Source organism: Bombyx mandarina, chromosome 19 (assembly GCF_030267445.1).
Source record: "Bombyx mandarina strain Sakado chromosome 19, ASM3026744v2".
Lineage (NCBI taxonomy): Eukaryota > Metazoa > Arthropoda > Insecta > Lepidoptera > Bombycidae > Bombyx > Bombyx mandarina.
In genome coordinates, this window is record NC_143225.1 from 10,607,794 (window position 1) to 10,630,327 (window position 22,534).

At 37.8% G+C, this 22,534-nt stretch overlaps 1 protein-coding gene across 1 annotated transcript in view; it reads left to right on the forward strand.

Annotated features, from left to right (window-relative positions):
• Window positions 1–21,180, forward strand: part of CSP9 (chemosensory protein 9) — a 48,679-nt gene extending 27,499 nt beyond the window's left edge. Inside the window, exons 2-5 of the mRNA XM_028170130.2 lie at window positions 911–1,117; window positions 3,437–3,572; window positions 10,101–10,235; window positions 18,502–21,180. Of these exons, the coding sequence (XP_028025931.2) occupies window positions 911–1,117; window positions 3,437–3,572; window positions 10,101–10,235; window positions 18,502–18,700 (677 nt within the window). The 3' untranslated portion in view covers window positions 18,701–21,180. The remainder of the gene's footprint in view (window positions 1–910; window positions 1,118–3,436; window positions 3,573–10,100; window positions 10,236–18,501) is intronic.
• The last annotated feature ends 1,354 nt before the right edge of the window (window positions 21,181–22,534 follow it).

Consider the following 22,534-nt stretch of genomic DNA (forward strand, 5'->3'; position numbering starts at 1 on the left):
GACCATTCCAGTATTTTGTTAAAAAAATAAATATTTTAGATTTATATTTCAGTGTTTTGTTTTACGGACGCTGTGATTTTCTGTTATCATATTTGGAATCAGCTTACTCTTTTCTCATTGTTCGAAGTCCTCGTGCCCTAAAGGATTACGTTCGGTGTATTTGTATCGAGCGATGTGACTATGGCGGTGTTCAAATCCCGTAGCTTCGAATTCTTCTAGGGAAATAATTAAGACTTCCACAATAAAGGGCCACAATAACGTGATAGTGGGGCTTTTTGTGAGCCAGCATAGGTAATTATCATGACCCTGCCTACTATTGTCGCGAATTTTATACGTTCATTGCAGTTGCACGACATTATTGACACTTCAACCTCATGTGATAAGTTGAAATTTTAATAAGTTGAAATTTTATATTCACTAAATTTACTGGTATAGCCTGTTTCGAAAACTCTTTTGAAGCTTTAACTCGAAATAAACCTCATCCGGTGGAGAACAAACAAAATGAAAAAAAAAACTTACTTTCTTATGCACAGTAATATTATATACTCGTAATTAAATAAATGAGTCTAATTTATATTTATAATACCTAACTGAGTCGCGCAATGTTATCCGCGGTTATTGCCATACCGCGGGTGAGGCCGCGTGGCGAAGCTAGTCTGAAACAGTAGCCTAATTTACTCCTTATCATCAACTACCTATCAGTGAAAGTTTCGTCAAAATCGGTCCAGCCGTTCCCGAGATTAGCTGCAACAAACAAACAGACAGAACGACAGACAAACAGAAGAAAAAAAAATTTTTTGGTACACGTGCTGTGGCATTTAATAAAAAGTGGTTATTTTATCATTACAAACAGACATTCCAATTTTATTTATTTGTATAGATAAATCTAATTTACCTTAATTTGTTACAGGGATATTGCCTGAAGCGTTACGTACGAAGTGCATCCGATGTACTGAAAGACAGAAGAGGACGGCTGTGAAAGTTATTCGAAGGCTAAAGAACGAGTATCCCGAAGAATGGGCCAAGGTCGCCTCACGATGGGATCCGACCGGCGACTTCACACGATACTTCGAAGATTACCTCGCTAAAGAACATTTCAACACCATTCCCGGATCTGGTTTGTGACTTACACATTGCTATGTAGGGAACTGCTTAGATGTGCCTCGGATATTTTTTTTTTTTATTGCTTAGATGTGTGGACGAACTCACAGCCCACCTGGTGTTAAGTGGTTACTGGAGCCCATAGACATCTACAACGTAAATGCGCCACACACCTTGAGATATAGTTCTAAGGTCTCATTATAGTTACAACGGCTGCCCCACCCTTCAAACCGAAACGCATTACTGCTTCACGGCAGAAATAGGCGGGGCGGTGGTACCTATCCGTGCGGACTCACAAGAGGTCCTACCACCAGTAATTATATTATATTGGATATTGGTTGGATATTGGTTATAATAATTCCTCACAATCTGTTTCAATTGAAAATCTATTTTCCATGTCAAAGATACTAGATAATTTTCAATGAATCAGCAGAGGTTATTGCAAAGTGATATAAATTTTATATCATACAAATATTAATGATCATTAGCTAAATTGCATTATGTTGAATAGATATGTTCGACCCAGGACTTTCTATTATTGTTATATTTTCTTTTTTAAGCACGAATTATTACATAAAGACACAGGTATTCAAAGATATTGTTTTATTTTGACGGTTCTTCTAAGGACTATTGATGTTTTTCAGAAGGAACTCGGAAGTAGTTTAAATAATTTTTTTTGTAACTTTCACGAGTCGCAAATAAATGTAATGTATTACAGATAGCTCACGTATTTTAAAATAGCCCAGCTTATCTCACTTTTTTCGCATCATTGCCTGCCTTAGATTTTAATTATGTAAAATTATTAATTGTGTCTATTTATTTATTTATAACATCATATACTAGACAGTATAAAGACGGACTTAATGCCATAGGCATTCGCTAACAGTCTACCTTAGGGGAGTGCAGAGATGAACCTTGGTAGGTGTAGTGTGAAGGTGATATTACTTAAACATATGTGTATATATAACATACATAATATTTATAGATACAAATACTCGTACTTAAATAAATACATATACATAAATATATACATATACATATCAAAAATATATACATATAAAAACATATATAAACAAATATTATCAATTAGATGACTCTGCTAATTCTCTGAGAATCAATTCTCGAACCTTCGTCTTAAACGCTTCACGTGTAGTCAAATATATTTTTTCAGTCTCATTATTAAATTCACTATACTAAAGATACTTCTGATATAATTTTAGTTTGACTAATGTCGCAACGGAAGGAAGGAAGCAATAACACTCGTTATTGATGCCATATCTAACTTGTTTCCAAAGTCGGATGGTCATCGCTTTCGCGGGCAAACAGCCTTTACCTCGTTACCTCGCGCACATCCGATTTCCTCAAATGCCTAACCAGAAGTTATTATGTAAAGTACATTCACATAACAAGAACAAAAGTCGTTCGCAAATGTGAATTATGGACTTTATAGTTTATTGCTTTACATAGATAGGAGCTTATTAACTCACGGTGCACCTAGTTTTATTTTACCTTGAAATACGAAGCCAAAGTATCAATTGTGTTGTATGTTCCAATAAGATTGTTCAAAATGTTCCAATCAGATCTTCCGTTTTGAACGGCTCGCCATTTTAACAGTTGTCACGAGTCAAGCTGTCTATTTGACCGTTGACAATCAAAAATCAAAATTACACCATTAATAAAAATGGAACCATATACCTCGTATTGGTTGGCCTTATAATTAATATAAAGATTGCCCAACCCTTCAAACCAGAACTAAAGATTGTACTGTTAACGTTTGTTTCACTTTATTAAAAGCAGTTTGTCTAGCCAACTATTTTTTATTTATACTCAATTTAACTTCGCCATTTTATCGTCATCACTTAAAAGTCAGTATTCGTTAAATGAGCTATTAAAAACTGCGTATAGAGGCTATAGTAAAAATATTTGAGCTCTTGAATGAAATTGATTAATTGATCTGTTTTAATGATGTTACTCTAGTATCAACTACCAATTCATTCTCTTTAAATTGTTCAAAACAAAACGAAGAAAGTAAACGAATTATGGGGAGATTAGAATGGAAAATAATTGTTAACATTTATACAGCCATCTTTTTTTTTCTAATCAAATACAAATTTCATTCACCACAAGATTTATAATCATTTTATGTTTTACATTTTCTCTTACGTTTTTCCTTTCAAAGCGGGAAATAAAAACTATTTACAAAATTCTCAACCTATATTAATAACGCTCGTCAACCCTTAGGTACCTACTGAAGAAACAAAAAATCAATCAACAAATAGAGAAGTCTACACTGTTTTTTTTTGTCTATATAATTAAATATTTTATTTTATTATAGGTCCAACAGTGAACGTGCTTTCCTTGCAAACAACACCTCCGCCCCCTCCACCGCCGCCTTCGAGACCAGCCTCCGTATTTACAAACCCTCCACCGCCGGTGATGTCCACGTCACCACGACCTGTTGTTCTCAATAGGTATTTATTAAACAACCTTTTTTTTTATTATAGAAGATAGACGGACGTGTTCTCAGAAGGAAACGCAAATGAAGTTGAAAGTAAGATAACACTACGTATTATATACATACATAGCTTCGAGACTTTTTCAAAACATGCTTTTAATAATGACCTGCTAGGTGGTGCCGTAGTTAGCAGCTGTGACTGTTGCGCCAAAGGTCGTGGGTTCGATACCCATATCGGGCAAACATTGGACAGGTTTGTTTGCTCCTAGTCTGGGTGTTATCTATATATGTATATATTTAAACACATATAAGTATGTTTATCAATCTCTAGTACCCATAACACAGAGAATCCTCAATTGGGGCCGGAAGACGGATTTGTTAACAGTTTTTTTTTAAGTGGTGTTAAGTGGTTACTGGAGCCCATAGACATCTACAACGTAAATGCGCCACCCACCTTGAGATATAAGTTGTAAGGTCTCCAGTATAGTTACAAATTGTTGTTTTTTTATTTTTTTAAATCGATATCAAATACCTGGCTAATAAATGATGATAGCTGCTAATTTTGCATTTGAATTACCACATTTTGGTTCGTAATTAATAGATTCCTCATACGTACTAGAAAAATTGGTACCGCAATTTTTTATTTTGTTTTAAATTTTATGGTTTATTGGATGCAATATCGGCGTATCTTTTGAATATATATATTATAAAAGTAATAATTAGATATTGTTGCGTATAACTAAGTTAAATTACTTTTATTTTGATTAATAATAGACCCGCAAAAAATAAAATTACATATATTGATTACAGCATTGCACGTACAATAATTAAACAGATATCTTCTAGAATGAACGAAGTATCCACGATCTTTGTTCAATTTTAAAACGTAGATTTTAGAAAAGCAAAAAGTTCTGATAGTTATTTGGCATTTCCTAAAGTTAATCTCGAGTTTTGATTCGAATAAAGATTGAACTGCAGATTAAAGCAAAAAGTGTATAATTATTACGAAAATAATCATAAAAATGTTAATTGGTTTTCAAGGAAAACAACAAACGGTGCCTATTACTATAGATGCAAAAAATTAGCAGGAAAAAAAAACTTGAAAAGTGAAAACCGTAACGAATACACTATCGAGAAACTTCGACTATTTTTTTTATTGCTTAGATGGGTGGACGAGCTCACAGCCCACCTGGTGTTAAGTGGTTACTGGAGCCCATAGACATCTACAATGTAAATGTGCGCCACCCACCTTGAGATATAAGCTCTAAGGTCTCAGTATAGTTACAACGGCTGCCCCACCCTTCAAGCCGAAACGCATTACTGCTTCACGGCAGAAACAGGCGGGGTGGTGGTACCTACCCGTGCTGACTCCCAAGAGGTCCTACCACCAGTGATTACGCAAATTATAATTTTGCGGGTTTGATTTTTATTACACGATGTTATTCCTTCACCGTGGAAGTCAATCGTGAACATTTGTTAAGTATGTATTTCATTACAAAAATTGGTACCCGCCTGCGGGATTCGAACACCGGTGCATCGCTACATACGAATGCACCGGACGTCTTATCCTTTAGGCCACGACGACTTCAAAACTAATGTGTACAACGTCTTTTAAACTCTCTCTCTCTCTCTCTCTTCTTTAACCCGTGTTCTCTTTAACCCATTGCTGAGTGTGGGTCCTCTTCACATGAACTCCATTCCCTTCGGTCTCTTCCCTTTGCATCCAGTCCCTTTTTTTTTTTTGTCAGGAAGAAATCGCCGGACTTCCGCCCTCCACTGGGGATAGAGGGCGGAGCATGTCAGAGTCGAACTGACTAAAACCTCCTGTCGCTCGGTCGGGACGCCGGACTGGCGGTTGTCGGCGCCACGACCACCAGCCCTCTCGGTCGGCAGGCTATCCGAAGCCCGCCTAGATGGCGCCGGTTAGAGTGAGCTATCCTACGGAATACCCCGCTGGACCAGAACCAGCGTGGGTCGAGGATAACCGGCCTTCCATCACTCGGATGCTCTTGCGTAAAACGCGTGCAGAGCAGCTTGCACGTCGTCTTCTTAGGCCCCCCTCGCCGGTCCCCAGACTGACATGTGAGGGGGGACCCGAAACACTTAGAGGGACAGGGCTTGGGCAGAGATCCGCCTCCCTGGCCCCCGCTCGACGGCGGCGGGATTGTGCGTCTCTCACGCGCCCCGCCGCCTCCTTCTGCGAGATGGTGCACTCGCAGAAGTCGAGCATCGCCTTCCACGACTCGTCGTCGCCGACCATCGATGCCACAACACTCGGCAACGACAAGTCGTTTCCTACTTTTGCGACGAGGACACGGCGCCACCCCTCCCATGCGGGGCAGGCGACGAGCGTATGCTCTGCCGTGTCCAAGTCGCAATCACAATGGTGGCACTCTGCCGTCGGCTCGGCTCTGATCCGGTGCAGGAACTCACCGAAGCAACCATGCCCAGTGAGCACCTGCGTGAGCCGGAAAGTGAGGCGTCCTCTGTCACGATTCACCCAATCCACAAGGACCGGGCGAATCGCCTCGATGGTCCTACGACCAGCCGAAGGATCAGCCAGCCGTCTGGACCATGACTCCAGCACGGACCGCCGAGATTGGGCCCTCCGCGCTCTGACCACACTGTGGCTGGGACGCGCCACGCCCCGGGCGCGAAGGTCAGCCCGCCACTGATAGTCAGCGGCGAGCGCCTCCGCTTCCAGAACCCAAGGCGGCGTCCCAGCCAGTACACACGCCGCCTCAAAGGAGATGGTGCGATAACCACGGATGACCCTGACCGCGATGGTGCGTTGCGGCCGTTGCAGCAGCTTCGCCACCCCCGCAGCCAGGGACTGGCCCCACACAGGCGCCCCGTATAGGGCCATTGATCGCACCACCCCCGTATAGAGACGGCGCGTCACCTGGTCAGGCCCCCCGACGTTGGGCAGAAGCCGGCTTAACGCACCGGCCACCCCCAACAAACGAGGGACCAGGTGCTGAAAGTGAGCACAGAAGGTCCAACGACTGTCCAGAATGAAGCCGAGGTACTTCAACTGCACCCCGACCCCAATCCGGACGCCTCCAACCACGATATGGGCATCGACAGGTGGCACTCTCCGGGGCCTGTGGAACCACATGGCCTCGGATTTACTAAGCGCCACGGCATCCAGTCCCTACCAGCTATTTTAAACTTACTACCTTTATAGTTACCGCCGTCATAAATGATTTTCCTACTTGAATATTTCAAAGCGTGTGCGCTTAAAAGAAAACGACCGACTTGTTATTTCTGGAACATAGATCACCTGTCCACATATTGTGTTAGCGAGAACAGTAATTAGGGCAAGCAAAATCGCAGCTCTAACGAAAGATTATTTGGGCTTAATATTATTTAATCATTCTCTATTACCCAGTTCGTTAGTAAGTTAGTGGTAAATCTTCCTGGTCATAGATTTATCGGTGGTATTGATAACTCGCACCTCCATTCTATCTATTTCAGTCTTACACGTGTTTCAAGTTGAACATGATGGCCTAAAGCATAAGACGGCCGGTGTAAACATATCGAGCGACCCGACTGTGCCGGTGTTCAAATCCCGCTGGATGTGTAAATTTTTTAATGAAATACGAACTAAGCATGTGTTCACGTACGACATCCACAATGAAGGATTAAAGTTGTTTAACAAAAATCAGAGTAACAAAAACCATAGACGGAAAATTTATAAATTTGTTTAATCACTGGTTGGTGTCCATCGCCATAAGCCCGTATGTGTAGGTATCCACCATCCAGCCTATCCCTAGTTTCAGTTTGATGGGTGTACCTTACCCAACCCTTACCCAATTCAATCAGACAGTTCGACGAGAAAGACTCGACACATGTCACAAGGTAACAAGCGGCTTAGCGTTGTTTGTCTATTACCTCTCGTAGCGTCTTAACACAAGGACTATGGAGATTATTAATTTTCATACATCGCACATATTCGATTGTGCTATTTAAGGGCGTTTTAAACACGTTACATTAATTTAATTACCTAAATAATTTTAATTTAATAAATATATTTTGTCGGGCGAAAACCGACAATTTCAATGTTTAACCTCAGATCGGGGCCGCATGGTGTGTGGGTGTGGAAGGTTTTACCAAAACCGGCGGTTCTGTACAAAAAATCAAACAAAATCAACTATGCCATTGACCTTTAGACGTATTTAATATGCAACTATCATAAACAGTTGTTATAATCTATCTTCTATCTATATATATATAAATGAATTGCCATTCGTTAGTCTCGCTAAAACTCGAGAACGGCTGAACCGATTTGGCTAATTCGTGGAAGTCCAGGGAAAGTTTGAAAGGTGAGAAAATATAAAAAAACTTGGAATTAAATAAAAACAAACAATTTTGTTTTTCCTTTGATGTGTCCCCTTGATGTGTCTTTTATTTATCGATTGAGGCGCTACGAAGTCTGCCGGGTCAGCTAGTACAATATAAAGATTCGTTCATAACGCAGTCATTCAACCGAGTAATTTGAAATAAATGAAGAATTTCTATTTGTTTCTTCTATGTTGTGAATCTAATGGGTAAAATGTGCTTATCAAAAGCAAATGCACGCATCAATCACACGGAAATTATGTAATACTTATTGTATTTAATATTTCATTTGGTACAGGCCTGTAAGGAAAGAACAACAAAATAATGTAAGAAGCACCGGTCATGGTCCTCGTCGAACTCCGAACTGATTACGACGAAGAGTTCGACGATCGAACTAACCAATAGACACAGCCCACTGAGTTTCTGAGTTTGCCGGATTTTCTTAGTAGATCACGATTTCGATTCGGTGTTGGATTCAGCGAAGCACTGTTTTTTTTTATTGCTTTGATGGGTGGACGAGCTTACAGCCCACCTGGTGTTAAGTGGTTACTGGAGCCCATGGACATCTACGACGTAAATGCGCCACCCACCTTGAGATATAAGTTCTAAGGTCTCAGTATAGTTACAACGGCTGCCCCGCTCTTCAAACCGAAACGCATTACTGCTTCACGGTAGAAATAGGCGGGGTGGTGGTATCTACACGCGCGGACTCACAAGAGGTACTACCACCAGTAAGAAGCTAGGGCTAGTTAGCAAATTCTCTCAGGTTGAGACCGCGAGCCCGTCCGCGCGTAGCTGGAACAGACTCTTAGGTCTTTTTCGATAGGCAGCGGCTTGGCTCTGCCCCTAGCATTACTGAAGTCCATTGGCGACGGTAACGACTCACCACCAAGTGGGCCGTATGCTTGTCAGCCTACACGGGCAATAAAAAAAGGCTACCAGCGAATAAATAAGAAAAAATATATAAGAATATTTTTGAATCAATCGAGATTTATTTGAATGCCATTAACAGGTTCACTTATAATACACTCAAAATTAAATAAAAGTCGAATTGAGACTTAACTCTTTTCTTATGTCGGTTAAAAAATTATTGTATTTGAAGCGAACCAGCAATCTAAAATACAATACAGCTACAATTAAATTCAAAACATATATTCATGAAGATAAAAGAACGCAATTTTTGCATGTCCCCATTTTTGGCAGTCTTTTTGTCTCTCCACCACAGAGTATAATAGCACCCTGTATAGTGAACGCTACCGGTGGCTGAAAGTACAATCCGCCACAGATATATTTTACTCACTTACGCAAAAACCATTTAACGAATTTTGATGAAATTTTCCACGATGTTTATAATAACCTGGATTAAAAACACATGGGATACTTTTTAATATATATTACGTGACCCGGACAACGTTAGTTATATTTAGTAAGATAAATACGTTAGTGTATTCGTGTCATTATTATACGTACCAACAGATCTGCATATAGACTGATATTTTATGGATCTAGAAAGTGACAGGAGCACTTACTTATCCCGGGAAATACGCTGGCATAATCCTCTAAGTTACCAGGCTATGTAGGAAAAAAAATCTAGGGAAAAGGAAACATTTTTCATGTTTATTAAACTGTAGGGCGCATCTTTTTTTTTTTTATTGCCTTTGTAGGCAGACGGGCATACGGCCCACCTGATGGTGAGTGGTTACCGTCGCCCATGGACTTCAGCAATGCCAGGGGCAGAGCCAAGCCGCTGCCTACCGCTTAATACTCTCCATAAGCCTCGTTTGAAGAAGGACATGTCATAGCGCTCGGGAAACACCGTGGAGGGGAGCTCATTCCATAGCCGGATGGTATGTGGCAAAAAAGATCTCTGGAAACGCACTGTGGATGACCGCAGTGGCTCCAGGTAGTATGGATGAACTCTACTCCGGCATCTAGTTATTTAAAAATGTAATCCGTGAACCACTCAGCTAAAACGAAAACGTCATTCAACGCTCTGATGGCGAGAACTAGTTACTAGAACAATCATTAACAATTTAATGAATACTAAAATAAAATCGGTTTTTGCAGAGGAAAACCCAAAAAAAAATTAATGTCGATTTTTTTAGGAACTAATTAAAACTAATAGGCTCTTATTAATAGTCCGCACGATGAGTATCAATCAACGTAGGCAATTAAGTTTTAAACTAGTATTTTACGATTCCAGATTCGGAGGTGACGGAGAGCTAATGGTGGGCAGCTCTTTGCCGGGCGTCGCTACAACCAAACCTTTAACGGAAACCACAATGAAGCCAACGACAACGAAGCCGACCACGAACATGAGACCGGCTTTCCCTACTAGGTAAATATAATCTGTACCTATCTATTATTTCCGTATTTACACGTTCCTTTACTACATCTTGGAGATGTATCGAAAAAAAAAAATGATTGTCATTTTTCACGCGGGAAACATATTCGCGGGAAACTTTTTATATTTTTTTTTCTCAGTATGGCAATTGGCTTCTTGCGATGCCATTCTTGCCGGTATCGAGATTATAATAATCTAAAAGCATCATATTATAAATATATGCATGAAAAATGAAACAATATGAAATTAAAAAATCCATTTAATTGAAAATGTAATAATCCATTGAAAATCAATGAAATGGACTGAAACGCGATAAGATAAGATGAAATGGAATAACGTCCCAGTAAAATGCTGGGTATTTAATGTTTCTACAGTGGAGTTTTTGGAAGAACGCGAGAAGACACTTTTGCTGGTGGTAAGATCCCTTGTGCGTCCGCGCGAGTGGGTACCACCACCCTGCCTATTTCTGCCGTGAAGCAGTAATGCGTTTCGGTTTGAAGGGTGGGGCAGCCGTTGTAAGTATACTGAGACCTTAGAACTTACGAGGGCGGCACTGAAAATTTCGGGAATTAACGAAGTGATGCAACATTACTATTTAAAAATGTATTTATTCCTTTTCGAAGTATTCTCCGCGAAATTTGACACATTTTTCCATACGATGGAACCAATCATTGAAGCAACCATTCCATTCGGAAGTTGGGGTCTCCAAAATGGCCGTTTTGTAGGCGTCCACAGCTTCTTCAGGTGATGAAAATCTCTGTCCACGCAATTTATTCTTTATTTTAGGGAAAGTATAGAAATCATTAGGGCTTAGGTCGGGGCTGTACGGCGGATGGTCTAATAATTCTATGTTTTCTTGCTCTAAAAACTCTTTTGTTCTGTGCGCGGTGTGAGAACTCGCATTGTCGTGATGGAGGATGATGCGGCGCACAGTGGGTCGATACTATGATTTTAGTGACTTAGGCACCAACTTTGTTTTTTTACATTTTTCTTTATGTAGATAGATAGAGCTCGTTAATCTAAATAATAATTGTTTTAGGCAAAAATGAAAAAAACTTTATAGTTTGGTCAGAAAAATGTGTTTTGTGATTTTTTTGTATGGAGCGGGTCACATTAAATTAAATTCCTGCTAAGTACTGCGAGGTCCCGCTTTGAAACTTTATTTTCCTTACACCTTGTCTAGTCTACTATCATTTGATGCTATGAACATGTGCATAAAGTTGCAACTCTGCCAAATAAATGGATCGAAAAAAATTAATAAATACATAGAATAAAAACCTTTATATTTTTTTTCGTAATTGTTTTAAGTTAAATTTGATATGGATTAGTAAGTAAAAGCACGTAATGATACCCATAATTACACAATACCTAACAACAATACATTTAGTAGGTCTCTAATTAAGCAATCTCTCTAATTATTAGGATAGTTAACATTATTTAATGAGGATAACTAGTTAAGCAACCATTACTGGGTAGTAGAAAATATAGTAAATATTTGTTTGTCTCTGGAAGTATAAAGTGACCATGTTTATTATATACTAACTAGTGTTCGTTTATTCGTACTACTACTAACTACTACTAACATCTCGTGATTGTCGTTGTGATCTTCCTTTTTCCGTTATAATGAATAATTTTGTTAACAATTTAGAATTATTTATGATTTTAAGAGAGCAACTACAGTCGCTGTCTGATAATAAAAACTCTTTCAATTCCTACAAAATCAAATAAACGTGACCGAAGTATTGAGCTCCAAAAATTCTATACGCACTTTTGTTCAAATATAAGTGCAATATAAAAACGAAGTAGTCGCATGTTAGCACAGTTTATAAGAAAAAATGTGATTGGTTAGAAGGTGCAATAAACTGGCCCGTAGGAATGATACCTGAAGCTATCAACACTGTACAGGAAAGACTCGAGATTTCTACTACTGAAGATGTTGAAAATGTACCACCCTCAAATGTACTACAGAAGCCTCGACATCTACTTTTACACCTCGAAACCTTTTGAAGAATTGGGATCCAGGCAAAAACGAAGACGCATTGAACAAATTTACCAATCGCTTTCGTTATCCCCGGATGAAATGAAAGCTACTACAATTGCTAGTTTGAGAAACACTGGAAATGAAGATGTAGGAGAAATAATAAACCACTTGTCAAATCACCCCGAAGATCTAGAAAAAGTTAAGGAGTGTTTAAGTACAAGTAAAGTGAAAAGTAGTACATATTCTCCCGATAAGGCACTATTAGTTTCACTTAAATTAAGTAAGTGGCAGTATATAAACCTAAGAGAAGCAGCAAGTGAAAATGGGTCTGATTTATACCCTTCTTAATATAAAATTAAGCAAGGAAAAACCAAATGTTATCCAGGGAAAGACGAGGTAATTATTACTGAAGAAGGAGCTGCTATTAAAATGCAAGCATTACTAAACTTGGCGCTATATAGGCTCTTAGATGTGATTACTTCGGATTTGGACTCAGCAAGAGAGCTACTGCTTATAAGCAAATAGGCTTTGATAGAGCCCCAGGTCAAAGTAATTATAAACAGAAAACTGAAACAGAGTTTGATGATTCATCTATTTTCATGGTCAGTCTAGTTCTTATAAGGCTTCAGACATTTGATGGAACAGTTGCTTGGGAAAACGATCTACCCTAATCAACTTTTTATTGCCGTCCAATAATGTTTAAATTTACAAAAGAAACGCAGTCAACAGTGGCAATTATAAAAGCTAGCATAACAGAAGAAATAGAATGACTTCAGCCATCAAAAATCAAACAAGTTGAAGTGAAGCATCAATTGCACATGACGATGATAGACGGCAAAATAACCTCATATTTGTTAGAAACATTTTCTGCTATCTGTGATATTTGCAAAGCAAAACCGTCAGAGTTTTTTGGAGTCACTTGCTTGTCAAAGAGAAAATAATGAAGAAATATTCCAGTATGGAATGCCATCTTTACATGCCTGGATAAGATGTATGGAGTGCTTACTTCATATCGGTAAATATAATTTTATTACTTCACAATTTTTTCATCGTACGTGGTTTCCTGTGAGATTATTTTTTTATGACACTTTTTTGTTTTCGTCTTATCGTTTGGACTTCAAGAAATGGGGTTACAGGGGGGGATGACAAAGAAAAAATATCAATCAGAAAGAGCGCTATACAGTAAGCGTTTAAAAAGGAATGCGGTTTATTTATAGATGTTTTCAAGCAAGAAGTAGGAACAACCAATGAGGACAATACTGCCAGAAGATTTTTCAGGGATGCAGAAGGAACAGCCCGCATAACAGGAATACGTAAAGATTGAATAGAGAGGTTTCACGTGATTCTTCAGACTGTTGCATCTGGAGAGCGCGTGGACCTTTCCAATTTTTCCGAATTTTGTAGATATACTGCAGAATTGTATGTTAATTTATATCCCTGGTATTATATGCCTTTCAGTATCCATAAATTGTTGGCTCATGGCGGTGATATACAATAATGAAGAACTTTGGTGCCATTCGAATAGGTAAGCTCTCGGAAGAGGCAGCGGAAGCTCTCAATAAAGATTTTCGGAAATATACAGAGAGTTGTTATTTTAGAAAAATAAGTAGAACGTCGACTAATGAGGATATTTTACACAATCTTCTTTTGTCTTCTGGCCTAAAGATCGAATGGTGAAACAAAATATATAAAACTTAGAGAGATTGCTTAATTAGAGACCTACTAAATGTATTGTTGTTAGGTATTATGTAATTATGGGTATCATTACGTGCTTTTACTTACTAATCCATATCAAATTTAACTTAAAAGCACTTACGAAAAAAAATATAAAGGTTTTTATTCTATGTATTTTTTCATTTTTTTCGATCCATTTATTTGGCAGAGTTGCAACTTTATGCACATGTTCATAGCATCAAATGATAGTAGACTAGACAAGGTGTAAGGAAAATAAAGTTTCAAAGCGGGACCTCGCGGTACTTAGCAGGAATTTAATTTAATGTGACCCGCTCCATACAAAAAAATCACAAAACACATTTTTCTGACCAAACTATAAAGTTTTTTTCATTTTTGCCTAAAACAATTATTATTTAGATTAACGAGCTCTATCTATCTACATAAAGAAAAATGTAAAAAAACAAAGTTGGTGCCTAAGTCACTAAAATCATAGTATCGACCCACTGTGCGGCGGTTGCAGTTCTCTTTACGGAGTTCAGAAACGACATGTGACAAACAAATGCTAGCATACCATTCTGCATTAACCGTTCTTTGTCCCTCAAGAGGAATAGTCGTAACATGGCCGGTTTTGGAGACAAACGTGGCCACCATTTTTTTTGAAACCTCCGTGAACGAACAATTTTTGTTGGCTTTAACTCATTTTCGAACACCCAAACTCGTGACTGGTTTTTTGTTTCGGGTTCGTACGCGTATATCCAGGATTCGTCACCTGATACAATGTTGTATACAGCATTTGAGGATCCTGCGTGGAATCTTTCGAGAGTTCTGACGCACCAAGTAACGCGAGCCGCTTTTTGCTCTTCACAGAGCGAATGCGGTATCCATCGGGAAAACAACTTTTTTACACCTAATTGTTCATGCAAGATTATTTGTATTTGACTCATGCCAATGTCTAAAGTTGCCTGAATTTCGCGGTATGTCACAAGTCGATCTTCCTCAATCAGCTTACGCACAGCATCAACGTTTTCTTGGGTGACTGCAGTTTTTGGACGACCTTGACGGGGATCATCACTGAGCTTGACACGTCCACGTTGAAACTCAGCAAACCAGCGATAAATTGTGGTTTTGGATGGGGCTTCATCACCAAATGCAGAAATCATCCGGTCAACACACTGTTTTTGTGTTAAACCACTTCGAAAGTCATAATAAATCATCGCTCTTGAATTTTCTCGAGTCAATTCCATTTTCTCAACGACTAAACAAGTTTGACAAAACCTCGTGACAAGACCGAGAATCTTTTTTTAAATAAATAAATGGTATTCGATTTTTAAAACCAAGGAGTTTTCAATTAAAAATATTTTAATATAACAGGAACAGTGGAAATATTCCATTCCCGATACTTTTAGTGCAGCCTAGTATATCTGAAGGTGGGTAGCGCATTTACGTTGTAGATGTCTATAGGCTCCAGTAACCACTTAACACCAGGTGGGCTGTGAGCTCGTCCACCCATTAAAAAAAATTAAATAACTACAAACAGAGCCGCATCCTAAAAATCGTAACTGTCTGTTTTATTCTAACGCAAGGCTCAAGACGTAAAAAGGCTTGGTGTATTTTTGATAGAGAGCTCTGAATATTGTTGATAAATAGCTCGCAATAAACCTGCTTTTTCAAAATTTCGCTGGATAAAAACAATTGTCTAGAAAAGATCGCTTTTGGCGATAAAACCGCCTATTGTATGTTGAATGATTTTTCATTGTTATTTTTTTTGTGCAATAAATTACACTCTCTCTCACACACAATCGTTTTCGAAAATTTCACAAAATGCCTTATCAAAGAACCATTGTTACTGAAGAATCGTTGTTAAAGAAATTCTCAGTTACTATTGTTTTGAAATAAATAATCAATAAGTTATTTTAAGAAAAATATTATTTAATTGAAAAAAGTATGGAAAATAATGTAGGACGCTTCCGAAATTTTAATTTACCACACGCTCAATTGAATAAGGAATACTAAAAAAGATAGCGGGTAAATACTCATTCGTTAAATAAATTATTGCTTAGATACAGCAGAAATGCCAACAAGTTATCATTTTTGTGTTTAATTTCGGTAAAACAGAAAAAAATGTAGATAGAACAATTAATTTTGTTTTGTTGTTACGAATTACGATAAAGCCAAAGGCCTGCTCCGCTATAACACTCGAACATTTAAATACAACGGATGTTATTAGATGAGTAAAAACCTTAAAGTTCAGGCTGCCGTATCTTCTTCTATATCGTTCCCTCATTGTTGAGAATCGCGACCACATGTGACGTTCTTCCACTGTGTTCGATCATAGGTGTCATGGACCGCATGGTACAGACTATCACCAAGTGCTAATATCTGACCATCTGGCTAGTGTTCTGCCCACGGCGCGCTTGCCATCTATGCGACCTGCAATGATGAGCTTCTCTAATTCACGTCTGGGAGACCGCATGATGTGTCCGATGAAGCTCATAATGCTGGCACATATGTGAAGTCAATCAAAGCAAATCGACCCTTAGTTTTGACAAGAGGTCTCAATTGATACTTAGCGACGGAATCTTCATCATTCGACCTAAGATATATTTTTCCCGAAGTCGTTTAATAGTGCTTATCTTTATCTGTGTCTCTGTACCACAAATCACGACACGCCGAAAGCAAATTTCCGCCGAAAAAAAAAAGTCTGCAAAAATAAATTTTTCATATAATATTAAATTTTTTGTTCTCGTAAAAAAGGTTACTAAGACGATAGGAGTTGACAGAACATTCGCTTTTATTCGATTCTGTGTTCTGGGTTTAGAATATTCAAGTTAATTCCACTATGATAAACTCGGAACATGCTTGAGTTTATGCATAAGTTAATTGGGAGTAAGAACAAGTTCTGTCGTAAAGAAACACGTTTTTAACATCAATTTTACGTTATAACATTATTGAGTAATATTTCGCTGATTCCCACGAAAGCATGCATGGTTCGATGTTTTTACAGCTTGCAACACAAGTCTAGCCCTCAGTCAAGGACAATCGATAGACCTCATTTGTTATCATTTGTCTTGCTCGCGTTTATGGGGAAAGCTTAGAGCGAAAAAGGAAGGAAAACGAGCAAAGGCATCCGTGTGAAGGTCTATCGCTCAGGTTGTGTTGCGAATTGCAAATACCAACATGTCGGCATGTCTCGCTTGAAATCAACCATTGATAATGTATAATTATATTTCAATGCGTTCGTGATTACATTGACTTATTGAAGAAATAATTAATTTGATATTTAGATTCAAGTCTAAGTAGTTGGTAATTTTTTTTAAATAATAAAATTTTTCATCGCCTCACCATCCACTTCAAAAACGACTCGATATTTTTAAGTTCCGCAAAGAATCGCAGGTATAAATTCGTTTCAAAGATCTTTTTACATCAATTCATTCAACGCCCATACATCGAGTTTCGTTTTGAGACCAGCCTAATGCAAATGGCTTCAAATTTCCAGCGACTCTTTTCCATTTTCGACAACTGGGCTATCAGATCGTGTCGTATCTTTGACCTCCTTCCAGAAAGTAATTGCTTTGCTGTTGCATTTGATACTGTACTCCACACAAGATAATTTTTCGGTGCCTGGTTCCCGCTATTGATCTTGGTCCTGCGTCTAGGCACGGCCCTAGCCCACACGGCTAGGTTTTGTCTATTCCCTATCACGAAAGTCGGTGGCTGGTTTCAGTATCTATGGGCTCAAAATATTGAATTGAATTCCGATTCACTGAATACCAAGATTACTTTTTTTTCCAGATTTTCCAGAACTTTTTTACCTAACTTTAAAAATCGTAATGAACTAACAACTATCCGGCTTACAGAGCCGCAACGGGTTTTCCTCGAAATAATAGACAAAAAAATAAAATTGCATTACGCAATTAAATCGAATTAAGTTTATTATACAAAATTACTCTGTTATTACTTAATGCTTATTTTTATTTGCGGTTATGAGATCAACTACTTTGTTTATTTTTGTATGAATTTAAAAATAGCCCACCTTTAGTGGTTAGCGCATATTTAAAAAAAAAAACGATTTATAAGTTCAATTAACGATTTTTCATTCGGACGATTCTGAAATGTAATAAAATATAACGAAGCGTGTTTAATTGTTTTTTTTGTGTATTGTTCAATCACGACTCTAATGAGTAGTATTTTGTTGGTGCAAAATAGAAGCGAATTTGGGTTTTTCAAGAGAAAAGAAAAATACGGCTCAGAGATTTCCTTGTGATCAAAACCGACGTTTGAAGGGTGGGGCAGCCGTTGTAACTATACTGAGACTTTAGAACTTATATCTCAAGGTGGGTGGCGCATTTACGTTGCAGATGTCTATGGGCTCCAGTAACCACTTAACACCAGGTGGGCTGTGAGCTCGTCCACTCATCTAAGCAATAAATAAAAAAAAGACCCGAGCTCTAAGTCTTAGTTTTTACAATACAACGGTCGCTCGATTTTTCAAGCCGAAACGCATTACTGCTTCACGGCAGATTTAGGAGAAGCAGTGGTATCTACGTCTGCTGGCTGAAAAAACACTACAAACTGAACAATTCATAACTTGTTTTTCTCTTTCAGACCATCGCCCTCGACCTGGTCTAGTGCAGGGTCCAACGTTTTCCCGACTCGGTTCACGTTGCGACCGTCGGGGATCGATCTGTCGCCGCCGTACTCAACCGCCATCACGCTCATCGATCAAATCGGATACAAAATCATTCGGACGACCGAACTAGTCACCGACTTGTTGAGGGACACCGTGCGGGCCGTTGTTGGGTAGGGATAGTTCTAGAAGCATCGAACCGACAGTGCGACATGTTGATATGACATTATGACTTTAAACAATTTTGACATTTTGTTTTTGAAGTGAAACTTCTTTAGTAGAGTTAAGAGTTGATATGACATTATGACTTTAAACAATTTTGACATTTTGTTTTTGAAGTGAAACTTCTTTAGGCGAGTTAAAAGTAAAATTTAACACGCGACAGATTCGTTACAGCTAGAGACAAAAGTGTGAGAGTGAGAAAATAGACAGATCGTCTCGCGAACCACTCGACTGTGGTTATAAGGAAAGGACAAAGCGAACTAGGTCGTATCTCTTGTACACAGTTTTCTGTTACAAGAGAAATTTGATTTAAGGATGAAAAATGAAGAAAACCACAATACTGCACACCGCAAAAGAAGTTTCACTTCTCTCACGTGCACCAAGTTGTACGCGTACCATTTTTTTTAATAGTCAACATAGAAATATGCTTTTCATCTTTAACGCAATGAAACGGATAAATAATCGTCATTAAAATGCGAACATTCTCAGTTCTCAATTTGATTTAAACAAAACAATTGAGGCCTATAAAATCAAAGGCAGCTAAACGCCATAATGTCGTAAAATGTATTAACAATGGCTCTATCTTGTTTAGTTAGTTGAACATGCTTTAGTGTTTTCATGTTATAACAAATGCAGCTAAATCTCTAACAAATTATGTTCAAAAAAAGTTAAGTTTACTCTGTATTAAGTACTAATAAACGAAGTTTTATCATTTAAAATTCAGATTATTAGTAATATTCTCATTCTTTATAAATATGTTTTAAAATAAAGAATATTTTAGCTATACGAACAAAGTTATTTCAGATTCTCAAACCGAGAGTGTTGCTAACACTGGCCCTAGCAAGAGCAGTACTTCGATGGATCGGGAGAATCCGTAATGACGTGCTTAGGGCCGATTTTTGTAGTTTACCTGAATATTTGACAGACTTAGATATAGCTGCCTTTAATTTTATAGGCCTCAATTGATACTTCTGTTGTGTTCTGTAGCGTAAGCGTGAAAGTGTCAAATCTTTATTAAATAACGTGTTTAAGAGATAAAGATCCAAAAATGTTTGCTCTAATTCGATTCGTGAATGTGTATCGTTAGTTTCGAATACTTAAGTTGTCGTGGCCTAAAGGATAAGACGGCCGGTGTATTCGTACCGAGCGATGCGACTGAGCCGGTGTTCGAATCCCGCCGTCATAAATTTTTTTCTAAAAAAGTGCGTACTTAATACGTATTCACGAACGACTTTCACGACAAATATATAATGTCGTTTAGCAAAACTTAAATCCGCTTAATTTATAAATTTGCGTAATTACCTACTGATGTCAGGGCGTATTTTAGGCTCGCACTGATAGGTACCGCCATCCTACCTATATATACTCTTGTGCAATTGAGACTTTAACCGCGTGTCTTGAGGTCGCTAACGGCATACTCATAGGCTCCGCTAACTACCTTTTAGGTGGGTCACCTATGCTGTAATGTATAATTAGAGAATTCGTAGAATAAAATTAGAATATTGCAGAACTACAAACATGAATGTAAATAAGGAAAACATTTTTTTTACATTACCGAAAAACTTAATCACCAAGTTTAAAATAAATAATAGTTTAAAAAACTAACAAAATACGCTTCTAAACAAAAACCAACTAAAAATTGAAAATAAATTCGAATTAAAAATAGTGTAAGAAAAAATGATTTTATTGTAAAAAAGCATGGGGTGCTTTTCAGATTATCAAAATAACCCTTCTACTCATATCTGTTCATAAAATATTTATAACTACTGATACCATGCACCCCACGCTTTTTTTTACAATAAAATCATTTTTTATTACACTATTTTTAATTCAAATTTATTAAAATTTATTTTCTATTTTTTAGTTGGATTTTCTATAAAAGCGTATATTGTTAGTTTTTTTTTAATTATTATTCTTTTTAATTTTTTAGTTGAATTTAAATTATTTCAAATTTTTTTTTATTATCTGATTTTTTTAATTGAATATTGAATTGTCTTCGGTCTTTAATAAGTATACCTTTCGAGTCAATCCGACGTTTTGAAGGGGTTCAAAATCATGTTCAAAGATTTCGTAACAAACATACATACATACGTTTGAAGCTAATAAAAGCGTATTAAAAAATGTTACTGCAATCAATGGAAACGTCAACTGTTAATTTATTCAGAATTATTATTGTGAACGAAACTTTTAACAAAATATGCGATAGTGATATATACAATAAACTCAAATATACAGATAATTTGTTTTTTTGGGATTTTGTTTTTGAGTTATTTCTTATTTTAAATAATTATTTCAAACTTAGGTACTCTTATTTACATTATTTACATATTATAAGTGTTAAATTATTTATGTTAAGCTATGTTAGACTATTATTATAATTTATACGTGACAGATGTCGCCGGTCGCTTTATTTAAATAAAAACTTTTTATATGTATATCGTTTTATTTTATAGTCATTAATTCGGTTATGATTTACTATATGACACCAAAACTTGAAGCCTTAATTAGCTAGATCTGTCTATATATTATTCATATAACGATATACTTCAACGTAAATTCCACCAGTCTAGAAACTAAGGACCGATGGTGATATAATAACTTATTTCCCTAGACACGTCCTTGCGGATCCATTGCATTAGACGCCTTCAGCTCTAACACTAGGAGCAGACTTAGGGGGCCCTGGTAATCGTGTCGAACTCGACAAAGAGTTCGACGTGCAACCTAACCCACGCATCAGCCTGCTAAGTTTATCGCCGGATCTTCTCAGAGGGCCGCGATTCCGATCCGGTAGTAGATTCATTCGCGAATCAGCTTTTAAGTTGTTAGGTCTCCTTCGGAGGCGCTCGGGTTAGTTCAGCTTAGCGCTCTGCTGTTAGCAAATCCCGCTGAGCTGAGCCCTTGCTCATCCACTTGTCCTGGTGAAACTGGAAAGGCCTTCGGGCCACCAGTAATCCCTCAATCATAAAAACAAAAAAACCTATACCCCCAATAAAAAAACCGAAATGCCTGAACATAAACAGTGAGCAATCTTTTTACGGAATTCGGTTGTAAAAATTTGTAGTAATAACGATTGTAAAGGGGCATTGGTAAACCACCGTGAAACTAGATCTTATAATATTATATAATATATTTTTTATCAGGTTGAAGTGATGTTTGTCTAAAAACCTATATTTACAGAGATTGATCCGCACTGTTAGATTTCACTGTAGCACCTATTTTTGGCGCGAAGTGGTCATATCCGGTCCGGTTGAAAAATAAGATAGCTCGTATACAAATACAAACAAATTTCGACTTCGATCTCATGTCTCAAGGGTGGCGTATTTAGGCTGTAATATCTCCATAGATATGCCCATGCTCCAGTTACCATTTTCCACCAGGCAGACCATGAGCTGCCTCACTTAGGTATATAAGCAGTTAAAAAAATATCACGGTAAATATTAGCCGAAACGATACGTCATTTTCAATCTTGGTTTCAAAAGTTCTTGTCAACGCAGTAAGTAAAATTGATCTATTTATTAAATAAAACGACCGCACGGCGAAAACCGCAAGTGAAAGTTTCATTGTTCGTAAAATCGACGCCGGCAAAAAGATATCAATAAACGTGGGTAAAAGTTGCTCCAATTATTCTGGCCAGAAATCGAAAGTTGTTGTGTAATAACCTTCGGTAATATCTGAATAATACTGTCTCAAAACATTATCTAATGAATAAACACGCTCGTCGCAAAGACCGAAGAAGTCGACAACGTACATACGACGATTATTGGTTATCCATGAACTTATAATCTTTAA